The sequence below is a fragment of the Daucus carota genome, chromosome 2, assembly GCF_001625215.2.
Source record: "Daucus carota subsp. sativus chromosome 2, DH1 v3.0, whole genome shotgun sequence".
In the NCBI taxonomy this organism is placed as follows: domain Eukaryota; kingdom Viridiplantae; phylum Streptophyta; class Magnoliopsida; order Apiales; family Apiaceae; genus Daucus; species Daucus carota.
The window spans coordinates 50,703,112-50,715,038 of record NC_030382.2 but is presented as its reverse complement, the minus strand read 5'-3'; the positions used below and the strand labels follow the sequence as shown (position 1 = coordinate 50,715,038).

Genomic DNA, 11,927 nt, shown 5'->3' with positions numbered 1-11,927 from the left:
ATCTTTTCTTACAAATGAAGAAATAAAAAATATGAAACATATAATTAATAATTAATAATTAATTACAAATTTAAAAAATAAAATTACTATCAATATTACATATTATATTAATAATGTGCTTATGAATTGATGATAAACATATATGTTATTTTTACTGCCCATATTTGATATATAAATAAATATCATGAAATCTAAATTTCTAAAAGAACATAATTAATTTATTATTAAATTTTAATCTAATTTCAATTTATTTATAATAACATATATAATAATATTAAAATAAAATTATAAAAATAAAATTTTGAATTATATATTGACAAACAGGACCATCGCGAGAAAGCACAGCAGCTTGTCAAAACTCAAACGTCTACAAGGGTATAGAGGTCCACTGAATATATTCGCTTTACGAACGGAACACTCAGAAGGCAAAGCAAAATCAGCATCATTACTACGAGGCCTTAGGGTTTATATGTTTGTGCATTTGTAGTTTTCTACACTTCAGTACTTCACCTATTTCCAGGTATATTTGTAACAGCTTTCTCTCTCTACTTCCATGTATATATATATTATGTATGAAATGTTTTGTGTCTTATTTGATGTTAAGTTTCAATTAAGGTGCATATATGAGTTCATTTTCTTATTATTTAGCTTGGTGTGTATAACATCGATTGTTTGTTGCTTAATATGTCTTCGGGTAGTTGTTTAGAATTCTCGATAGATGAAATTAGCTTTCGGGGTCTATCTTAGAATTTAGGGGATAAATTCTGTTCTGGGGATGTAGTTTAATTCATGTAGACTGTATGTGCAAGGTGGCTTCAATTTTAATATTGCTGGCTACCTTAAACTCGAAACACACACAAAAAAAACCTTAGTGTTGATTCTGCTCATAGAGTGCGGTTTAGGAAAGTTATCGACTTAAGAGTGAGCATCTCTCAGGAGTTCTAGTGAAGGGTAACGATATCATACAAAGAAATTGATATGGTCGCGAGTTATGAGTGCTAATGAAGGGTGATTTATAATGAAGAGATGGAGCGGGAGCATGGAGGAGATACAATTGTTGTAACAACTATTAACTTAGGTTCCTTCCAAATCCTTTGCAATTTATGTTGATTTAAGTTTGGTTTATTTCTGGAGTAGGAAAAAGTGGTTGCTTCAGTATCAGTGAAAAGGATGAATTCATTATATTAAAATTGAGGGAATTGTGCCTGTCGGTTGCTTACGATGAATATTACCTTACATTTTTATTTATTTTTATAAAAGACCATGTTGTTATTGTAGTTCGAGTATAAAAGTATTTGCACTTCAAGTTTATAAAAAAAAAAAAAAAAAAAATCTTTTTTCAGTTTGCTTTTTACATGCAGGTTTTTGTTATCCTGTCTCTTGTGCTATGTACTTGTGTTATCCTGTATATTTTAAGATTTGCGATTTGATAGGACTAGGTTGTAGCTTATGTGTACAGTTATGAACATCTTTTTATTATTATTATTATTATTTTTTTTTTTTTTATGCCAGTATGTCCTCAAGATAACTTGTTATATTCTTTTCTAAAACTGTGCTAACTTATTTATAAAAAGATTTAATAATGCATGCTTCGTGAAACCGTGCTAACTTATTCTTAGATTTTTTCATTATTTTTTTTTTGTGCAGTTTTCATGTCTTCCTTCAATTGTGTGCATATGTTTTTGTTATTATCTCAAATGATAATGTGTTGAATTTTGATACTGTAAACTGTAAAGAGTCATTAAAGTTTATAGATTCTCATTTCACAAATCTTTATTATAGTTTTTTTTTTTTTTGACGTAAATCTTTATTATAGTTACTTGTTGAGGAGGCAGTCACTTTGTAGATATTTTGTTCCACGGCGCGATGGGAGATGCAGATTATACCCTTCCATCATTGAAAAAGAGAATGGCTGAAAGACAAATAACTAAAGAGAATCTTGGTCTAGATGATGATGAAGATACCTCTGGGCAAGACACTGGAACCTTTAAGAGAGCAAGTGATGACGTTTTTGCAGGGATTCGCCTTGTCCCTCCTACTGATTTAAGTGCTGCTCCAGTTGCGGTTACTTCTGCAGACCAAAGTGTTAAATCAGTTTCAGACGATGTAGGGGAAAAGATTGGTTTAAATCAGGAAACTGAAAAGATAAAAGATGAAAATGGTAAGAAATCAGAAAGCAAGGTAGGGGGAGAAGGGACAGAATTAACTGTTGAAGATGGGAAAACTAAAGCCGGGGGGAATGTTGAAGATGATAAGAAAGTGCAAAGCAGTGCTGGTGAGATAGGGACTGAATCAACTGTAGAAGATGAGAGAACTGAAACTGAGGGGAATGTTGATGATGATAAGAAAATGCAAACCAGTGTCAGTGAGCAAGAGACTGAACCCACGGTGTCCAAAGGGAAAGATAATACTCTTACTCCGACGAAACCTGAATCAACTGGTGGGAAGAAAGAAGAAGTTGAAGAGTCTAAGAATGAGGCTAAAAAGGATGCTAATAATAACAGGAGTAAGAATGAAGAAAGAAACAGCTGTGAAGGTGTTCATGTGCGAAATGATGCTGCTTCACCATTTAGCTCTTTCCAACAGCTTTCAAGTAGCCAAAATGCTTTTACTGGGGTTGCAGGAAGTGGGTTTTCGAGCTCTACATTTTCGTTCGGTCCAATTTCTAAAGATGGTTCTTCTGTTGATTCTGGTTTTGGCATATCTGCCCTTTTTAGTGGTCTAGGTTCCTCCGTTATTAACAGGGGTGAGAGCAATGGATTCATGCAAGAGGTTACTGTTGAGACGGGGGAAGAAAATGAGAAGGCTATTTTCACCGCTGATTCAGTGCTCTTTGAGTTTCTTGATGGAGGGTGGAAGGAGCGAGGGAAGGGAGAAATCAAAGTCAATGTTTCCTCGGTCGGGACTGGAAAAGCTAGACTTGTTATGAGAGCAAAAGGAAATTATAGGTTGATCTTAAATGCTAGTCTTTATCCTGGCATGAAGCTGACAGCTATGGAGAAGAAGGGAGTAACTTTTGCATGCATGAATAGTAATGGTGAAGGAAAGAAGGATGAACTTTCAACATTTGCTTTGAAGTTTAAGGATGCTTCTATAGTTGAAGAGTTCCGAGAGGCGGTCACTGAACAAACATGTAAGACTACTACTTGACTTAAGACTCCAGAAAATTCCCTGTAGTGCACCAACTGATGCGAAGGTGTGCTTAAATGCAAAAAAAAAAAAAACTTTAATTTATTGACCTTGTATCATTTGTTATTTTCTTGAGAAGAGGAAATGACTATGAGAGAATTATTCTGGACTGGCTATTTGTAAGCCCTTCTGAATCCAATTCGTAGAGCAAATTTGTTTTGCTGTTGGTTTTAAGGTAGACTTCAAAGAACACATCAGTATAAAGTCGGTTTGCATAATTTGCTGCCTGGGAGATGTGAACTGAAGAAAAATTAAGGTGTCCTAAAATGTTGTCCATGCGTAGATTGAACGTTGGTCTGTTCTAAACATTAAAATGTTGCATGTCAGATATATAATCGAACCTATTAAGCTGTTGTATGCTTTTTCTGCCTTTGCATGTTATTTCCTGTTAATTCATTTCTGAGTTCTATCTCTGTTTAGCTTTGCTTTTATTTTGCCTCTGATGTTTTTGTATCCAGTAGATCAAGTCGGGGCTTTATTTTATTTATTTTTATAAACCAGTGGAAAGAGCTTGTTTATTGATAAACTCTCCCCAGGAAAACCAGAAGGTTGTAGGAGAAGGTTAGATCTCATATTAACTCTCTTTGCCAAGTCAAATCCCCATTTGACATTTAATTTCGAATTTTTAAAGTCAATCATAAATTAAATTTCGAGAATCTTGAGTGTCAGGACTTCAAACTCAGATCTCCTCATGGTATGTATTGTATACCCTTAACACCTACAAAGAACCACTCCTAAAAACCGAAGCTTCATCGTCAAGCTTCACAAGTAAGTAGGCTTTCTGGATGCCTTTTATTTTCCTGTCTTACAAAAAATTACAGAGAAAGTAATAACTAGATTGTAGAACTTCATAAATTACGTTATTTTGAGCTAAGGTGGGTTTTTGTACTCTCTCATATTTCATTTGAGACACAATCTCAAATACTCAAAACTCAACCCACCGAAAATAAAATAATATGAAACGTGAGCGGAGTGTCCGATTCTATCATAATAATTTACAACCTCGCCCATACAAACGTGGAAAACTGGAAATTGACTCTTTATTCTTTATATGTTAGCATGCAACTGCTAACACTAAAAACCTTAAATTTTAAAGTTATTTTTCACGGTGTTGCTGTTGCCAGCTTATTAACGTTTATCAAAAATATAACGGGCATAAATTTAAGCATTGGCATTAACATGTCTGCACGCGAATTACATGCGATATTTGGATCAACCTCCACGTTAACTAAAAAATGCATTTTGAATTTTTAAAATAAAAAATTTGAATTCTCCTCCAACAATATTTACGTTCTGAGTTCACAAACTTTCATAAAAACCACAATTTCACAATACTTAAAAGCGTGTCCTCAAAAAATGAAATAAAATTTAAAATATTTGTTTTACTAAACTTATATTATTAAAACTCACGAATGATACAGCAAATTATCTTATCCACGTTATTTTTTTAAGTATAAAATGCTTTATATAAATTAATCTTTTAATTCAGAAAAAAAAAATCAAATTTTGAATGAAATATCAATCTTTTATTATGCTGTCATGCAGTGATGTATAGGATAAAGTCCACGGCTCTTTAAACATAAGACAGAGGGGTACATCAGATTAGAGTTGTTCACCGATCCCACACGATAAATATGTGAAATATTTATCTACCTAATCCCCATCTCTTCTTCTTCTTCTTCACATTGTTAACATCTCACTCAATACCCAATTTTCATCATTTTCCAACTTGGGTTTTGATTTAATCTCCTTAATTCACTATATATTTCATAAAGTTTCGATCTTTGCATTTCTTGGTGTCTTTTATTATCAAATTTCAGGTTTTTTCAGCTAAAGAATTGATGGCAAGTGTTGAGAAACAAGAATTGGAGTATGAGAGTGATCCTGAGGAATCTAGATTGTCACTGACAATGATGAGGAGGAGAGAAGCTAGTGATGATGAAGATGAGGAGAAAGATTTAGTTGATGGAAGTGGAATGCCTGTTAGAAGAGTTGATTCTCGGGTTTCGAATTGCGAATATGATGATGAGGGTGCCCCTGCTGAGTATAATGATGAGGAATTTGAGGTTCAAGGAGAAGAATTGGATGGAGAAATTGAGGGTGAGTATGTGGAGGAGAGAGTGAGTGTGAGTGATGTAACAGTTGTGGCTTTGGGATTAGATGAGGTGCCGGGGATTAATCGGGTTGAAGAGGGCGAAAAGGAGAATGATGGTGGGGTTTATTTTGAGGGATATGATCAGTTTGGTGACAATGTGGTTAATGAAAGAGTGGAAGGGGAGAAGAAAGAGAATGAGCCTTTTGCAGTGCCAACAGCTGGAGCATTCTATATGCACGATGATCGGTTTAGGGAGAGTCGGGGTGGTGGACGAGGGCGCCACAGGTGTGGTTTCTGTAGTTTCACATTGCTCTATATCACTATATGGTTTTTCTGCAAAAATAATTGTTTTAGATATCATCTTGACATAATAATCCTGTACTTGTATTTGTATTTCAAAGTGTGGATGTTATTTCTTATGCATATAAAGGAACTCAAATGGCATATAAGAGCAGTGTGAGTTTTGTATTGTTTGTTCCGTTCTTTCCATAAACACTTGATTTCTACTTCTATTTTGTCTTAATGCTTTTACAGTGATGATTCCAATTACAACAATAGCACTAGAAAAGTTGTGTAATTGTTAACCTGTTCTGCTTCAAAATATTATGCCTTATGATATTGTTTAACATATATGCATATTAAATATGTGAAATATGAAATCACCATCCTTATTTTCTGGTTCCGTTATATGTTCTGTGTTGATATTATGAATCTACTATTATATGTGTGTGCGCGTCTGTGTGTGTTGTTGCCTTTATATCTTCGTTTCAGATACAACTATGATCACGGTGCACCCTTTAGTTATGGACTTGTGGCATCATTATTTAGAAAGCATGTTTGTTTTATATCACCAGTTAAGTAATGCATGTGATGTTAGGCGCACCTTTGGTGGAAGGAGTTTATGGGAATCAAAGGATGATAGAAGATGGGGGCATGACAAATTTGAGGAGGTGACCATGCGAGCAAGGAACTACGATGAGGTGTCCTGAACTCTCTTTTAAATGATAAACATTAAAGTGATATCCATGTCAATCCTTGTATTATGATCTGCTTTAGGTAACATTATATTCTCTGTCAGGGTCGAAGAGGTTCTAGGGGTCGTAGTCGTGGTCGTGGTAGAGGTCGAGGTGAAGAACGTGTCTTTTCAAGAGTAAGCAGGACTAGGGCATTCCATAACAAAAATCAAAATAATGAACCTAACAATAATGACAACACAATGAACAATCACAATAATGCGCTTGACAATCAAAGGAATGCAGTCAACTATCAGAAAAGCACGCCCAAGGGTGAGAGGGGGAGAGGGCCCAGAAGTTATCAGCCTACATGGAAGAAACATGAGTCTCCAGCAGAAAATAAACAGTGAGCATAAGAGCCTAATTTTTCTTTGTCAGTTAGTTTTTCCTTCTCATCAGGATATACTGATATTTTTTTAATTTTTAAAATTTAATAGGCGTAAAAAGTCACCGGAGAGGAGCTCACATGTGAATGCTGGTAGAACATCTGGTCATAAACCAAGTGCAGATAATGATTCTGTCCCAGTAACAAGACATGTGTTTTCAAGCTTAAATTCGGCTTCTCCTCCATTTTATCCCTCTGCCTCTTCCAATGTAGAAACAAGTTTTGGGCAGAAAATTGATGAACAATCTGCACCACCTCGCCAGAACCAACAGTCATCTGTTGGAGATGGAAGTTTCATAATGTCCCAGTCTAACACAATGCAGGGGAAGAATGTAGCGGATTTAGTTGGCATGAACAAACTTTATATTGATGATTCACGTTTATACTCTACAAAGTCTTTGACTAACTCGCAGTTGCAAGATTCTGGGTCATCATTAATCAATCCTTCTCATTCACTTCAATCTAGGGTTCAGGGAAGTAATCAAGCTCACATGAGGCAGATTTCTTACCAACCAAATGCTACTCATAACCAAGTCAAAGGAGTCTCTACTTCATTCTCACTTAGTAATGTCCAGCAAATCCCTGTTCAAACTCGAGGTCAGATTGCCCCGCAAGCTTCAAGTCAGCAGTTTGAGCCACACCCAAGTGGTGGAATTCAAACTTCTTATTCAATTGAACCTGAGGAAATAGATTCTGTGCTAGAATCAGGTAAATCAAGAACTGCATTGGTTGAAAAAGGTAAAGGCGGCATTAAAGAGCATGTTAGGGGAAGCTTTCCTTATGATGGGGTTCAAATTATGGGAGCCTCTGGAAACTTTAGTTGTGGTCCCGGTGATCAAAATTTCTCTGCAACTCCAACTTTTTTGCCAGGTAATATTACATGTCTAGAGTGCATTATATATTTGTGTGGGTTTATTTATCAGGATAATATGGTGGATAGCATAACCAAGTGATTTTCTTAAATAAGCGTTTTAAATTTTAATATGTACTCTCTGTTTTTGTTTTGCATGTAGTTATGCAATTTGGAGGCCAGCATCCTGGCAGGATGGGAGTACCTGCTGTTGGTATGGCCTTCCCTGGATATGTTGGCAATCCGGAGTCAGGAAAATCTGAGATGACCTGGTATGTTATTGTATACAAATTGATATATGCATGAACCGTTTTGAATTTGTAAGATGTTGCCTGATCGTTCTTAGAATAAATCTTGACATACATCCTTATTCACCACAAAAACTCACTACCTTCATTTTACGAATGATTTATAATCTCGCTACCCATTTATATATTTTATAAAAATGATAAAATTATCACAGAATGAATGATATTGAAAACAGTGGGTCCACAAATCATCCCTAAATTGATGGTAGTGAGTTTTTGTAGTGTATAAGAATGTATGCCAAGATTTATTCTTGTTCTTAATAGTACATTATAGTTGCCTTGTTGGGTAAAAAGAAAATAAAATGTTATCTGACTGCCCTAAATGTTTTTCAAAAGAGAAGTTGTTTTGCCTTTTACAATTCACATTTGCCTTCTTTTGATGTTCTTCATATATGTATACTTTAGTAGTTATCTTGTGTTTTGCTTTACTGTCCATTTGAAATTGAAATCTTAATAATGGATTTGTAATCTGTAGGTTACCAGTTTTGGCAGGGGCTGCAGGAGCTATGGGCGCAAGTTATTGCAATCCATATCTTTCTGTTGATAGTGCTTATCATACTCGTCCATCAGGCCAAACTCTTCCTATAGCAGCTGGTTTGAGGTCAGTGCTGTGGTCGACTCAGAATGGTTTTTTGAACAATCTACCGATAAGATACCTCCTTTGAATGAACAGTTTGACTAAATTAGAGACTAAGGCTGCTTTCACTTGGATGGAATGGACTGAAAAATTATAAATATATTTAAAGGAGAAAGAAGAATGTATGAGATAATAGTGAATGAGCATGAAAGAGTCTAAATTTTGTATGATGAAGATTGTTGTGAAAATGGTGAAGAAATGGAGCATCCTTCCAAAACATGTGGTTTAGATTTCTAATTCAGATAGTTTACAATGGAATGATGAAAGGAATAAAAATTCTGAACATTTTTCACACCTCCCCCAAATAGAGTACAAATTTCATCCATTCTCACGTCATTCCATTTCATCCAAGTGAATGCAGCCTAAGAGAGTGCAATAATAGATTAATGTCCTGTGATTACGTGTAGGCTTGAATATTATAAATCACAGTAACTCAGCCTTTCGTGGCAGCTTCGATAATTGGTTATTGACTATCTTGAATAGCGAATATTGCTTTGGAGTTACAAACCAATTTGAGTCTATTAAGATTCCAAATTTGACAACTTTTTTTTTAATTTATGTTATTAGTGCTGGTTCATATTGCTATTTAGAATCCTGTTTTGTCATTTTAGGAGTTAATCTTTTTAGGTTTCTTGTCAAAATATATGTTGACTTTTCTTTTTAAATAATCATTTGTAGCAGAGAGAGCGATGTGATTAAGCCTGGTAATGGATTGAAGCCTTCTCAGAGACCAGGTAAGTGTCTATTGAACTCTTGGATTGATGAGTCGTTATAGTATGCATTGACATCATCAGTGATGTACTATTTCTTTTCTTATCTGCAGAGCCTGCAAATGATGAGTTCGGGCAACGACAAAACAAATCCCGAAGGCAAGTTCATATTCATAATTTTGTTGTTCAAGTTGTCCGCTTGTGCTCTCTGTTGTTACCTTCAACAGAAGACTAAGTTTTAATTGTTTGTTTGATGTTCTGTAGATATACAGAGATGAAATTCGACCAGTAAAGGACGTAGATTGCTTGAACCTTTTGAAGTAAGCCAGTATAGCTTAAAGGATCAGAAGCAACCTTCTCACCTTGTTCCATTTTAAAATGGGTTTGTGGTACTCTTGGTGCTACAGATGTCTCCGAGGCCCTTTGTGATCTTTGGCATCTAGGCTGGAGCACTTTGGGCCTATTTATTATCCATCATAATTAGGTAACCACACATTTTATTTTATTTTTGTTATTTTAGAGTCTCTGCTAATGCCTGATTGCTTCATGTTGATACTAAATAATAAGTGTGACAATCTGGTTTGGTCCATGATATTAGTCCATATCAATTAATTCTAATGCTAAATATGTTTTATCGATTTGTCATCTTAGGTATGTGAACAAACACCCATTCATGCTGCAGTTACCAAGGGAAAGCTGTGCAGTTTGACGGGTGGCAGTTCTTTGTTCAAATTTGTGGTGAGTAAAAGTACCAGCACCTATCAATAGATTCTTCAGTATATTGGTTTTATGTGTCAAAAAAAATAAAATTGAGAACTTTTGTCGATTGAAACATATATTCAAATTCTTAGTTTTCGTTTTTGCTTGATAATATTTCAGGTTTCTTTTGGCTTGCAGCTTGGCTTCATATTCAGTAGGCCGGTTCTTGGTTGTGTGCTCAAATCATGGAAAAAGATAAAACAATTATACCGTAGTAGCTGCTGTTTGCACAAGAAGTTGATTAAGTTTATTTCTTAAAATTTTCTTTCTGATGATATTCCATATCCAGGAAACTACTAGTATATTAGTAAGGTATGACTGCTTCTGCTTACGACTCGGCGTTCTCCGGGTCCTGCCAAAGTTATTCACTGTGTACTGTGTAGTGTGTACAACGACAAGTTATCTAAATCTTTGTTGCTGTATTAAAAATTTGTTCAATGGGTTGTTCCTGTAATACAGTTACTGAGGTGCTCATATCTTGGCTTATTACTCCCTCCGTCCCCTCATTGTTTATCTCGGGAGACGGGGGCTCGAGACGCATTCTAATTACTCTCATAAAACGTAGTTCGATAAATTATTTTAAACTTTTTTTTCTTCTGAATAAAAATTTCAAAAATAAGATATAGAATTATGTTTTATATGCGCCTTAAGGGGGCAGTAGTTTAGTACTAGGTGCACGGGTGCATTTCAAGATTTAACTTTATGTGAACATATATTCATATTGGAATAATATGCGTTTTTTTTCATATTGGAACAATATGCGTTTTTTAGTTAGATTTTTTTAAAATAATTAATAAAATACATACATATATTTTAGGAGTAGTAAAGTTCAATGGAGTACACAATATATTGGAGTATTGGAGTACAAAGTTGGATAAAATGTAATCTATTCATCTAAATTTCAATTTTTTTGTTCAATAATATTCGTAAACATTTAATAACCTGCACATTATGTTCTACACAACATAAATATTGTAATCAAAAAGTAGAATAATGACTTTTATAAATTACAGGATTCTATGTTCTGCAATATAACTAATAAGCAGAACAATAATGTTAATACTTGTTAAAGTTGAAGGATATTAAAGATTGATAGACAATTATGTGCAAGACAACTTATAAATGATAGATTGTATATAAATTTGTATAATCAAATATATTATTTATGATTAAACTAAAAAAATTAAGACTTGTACTCCAATACTCCAATGTTTTTGTGTACTTCATAGAATTTAACTCTATATTTTAGTTATAAAAAGACCCGGACCAAAAAGTAATGACCGAAATTTTTGCACTGCACACCGATTGTTATGTAGCAGTACTTTTTCAAATATAATTTTACTCCCTCCGTCTCAATTTATAGGTCTCTTTTGAGAAAAAAATTTGTCTCAAAATACTTGTCCCTCTCTTCTTTCAATACAAATTTATCTCTATATTAATTGTGATTTTTTTGAAATTCAACTCTATTCTCAATTCTCAATGCACTAAATCTCTTTATTTATTGTGATTTTTTTGAAACTCAACTCTATTCTCACTTCTCAATGCATTAATTAATGATAGATGAGATAAAATCATATACTCTTATAACCAATTTTTTCTTTTATATGTGTGTTTATTCCAAAATGGATCTATAAATTGAGACGGAGGGAGTATTTACTTTTTTTCGCTTCTTTAAAGAAATCATATATGATTAACTTAATAAATTCCTGCAATCTGGGCCCTTACAACTGTACATAGCACATTGTTTACGATAATGGGGGGAGCATATGCGCATCTGGGCCCTCTTCAATTTGTTCCAATGTTAAAAATCTTTCCCAAATGTCACGATATGGGCCTCAAGAAAAATATCCAAAATAGTGGATCACATTGGTTATACCCAGATCCAACCACGGCCACAACACAAATATCCAGAACACGAAAAACAAATACAGCCAGATGTTTTGTTGGGGCACATCAATATAGGCCCATGAAGGTTGTTGCA

The 11,927-nt window shown here is 34.4% G+C and overlaps 2 protein-coding genes across 3 annotated transcripts; both read left to right on the top strand.

Moving 5' to 3' along the window:
* The first annotated feature begins 341 nt into the window (after window positions 1-341).
* On the top strand, window positions 342-3,559 carry LOC108206035 (nuclear pore complex protein NUP50A-like). Its single transcript, XM_017376199.2, has 2 exons — window positions 342-520; window positions 1,817-3,559. The coding sequence occupies exon 2, from the start codon at window positions 1,867-1,869 to the stop codon at window positions 3,148-3,150; it is 1,284 nt and encodes a 427-aa protein (XP_017231688.1). The 5' UTR covers window positions 342-520; window positions 1,817-1,866; the 3' UTR covers window positions 3,151-3,559.
* A 1,234-nt stretch (window positions 3,560-4,793) lies between these two features.
* Window positions 4,794-10,420, top strand: LOC108210216 (protein MLN51 homolog). 2 transcript variants are annotated; one of them, XR_010289142.1, is made up of 11 exons: window positions 4,794-5,569; window positions 6,162-6,264; window positions 6,363-6,643; window positions 6,735-7,552; window positions 7,696-7,804; window positions 8,316-8,441; window positions 9,156-9,211; window positions 9,301-9,346; window positions 9,452-9,671; window positions 9,839-9,925; window positions 10,067-10,420. XR_010289142.1 is itself a non-coding variant. In XM_017381513.2 (9 exons), exons 1-9 carry the CDS (start codon window positions 5,031-5,033, stop codon window positions 9,477-9,479), a joined length of 2,103 nt encoding a protein of 700 aa, XP_017237002.1. In that variant the 5' UTR covers window positions 4,882-5,030; the 3' UTR covers window positions 9,480-9,625. The 2 variants fall into 2 exon arrangements, 1 of the variants encoding a protein (XP_017237002.1); XM_017381513.2 differs by lacking the exons at window positions 9,839-9,925; window positions 10,067-10,420 and having other exon boundaries at window positions 4,882-5,569; window positions 9,159-9,211; window positions 9,452-9,625.
* The last annotated feature ends 1,507 nt before the right edge of the window (window positions 10,421-11,927 follow it).

Bases quoted from the DNA above. Each gene is read 5' to 3' on its own strand.
- LOC108206035 (XM_017376199.2), top strand. From the start codon at position 1,867: ATGGGAGATGCAGATTATACCCTTCCATCATTGAAAAAGAGAATGGCT.
- LOC108210216 (XM_017381513.2), top strand. From the start codon at position 5,031: ATGGCAAGTGTTGAGAAACAAGAATTGGAGTATGAGAGTGATCCTGAG. The intron at 6,265-6,362 runs GTGTCCTGAACT...ATTCTCTGTCAG, and splicing joins GAGCAAGGAACTACGATGAG to GGTCGAAGAGGTTCTAGGGG. The intron at 9,212-9,300 runs GTAAGTGTCTAT...TCTTATCTGCAG, and splicing joins GAAGCCTTCTCAGAGACCAG to AGCCTGCAAATGATGAGTTC.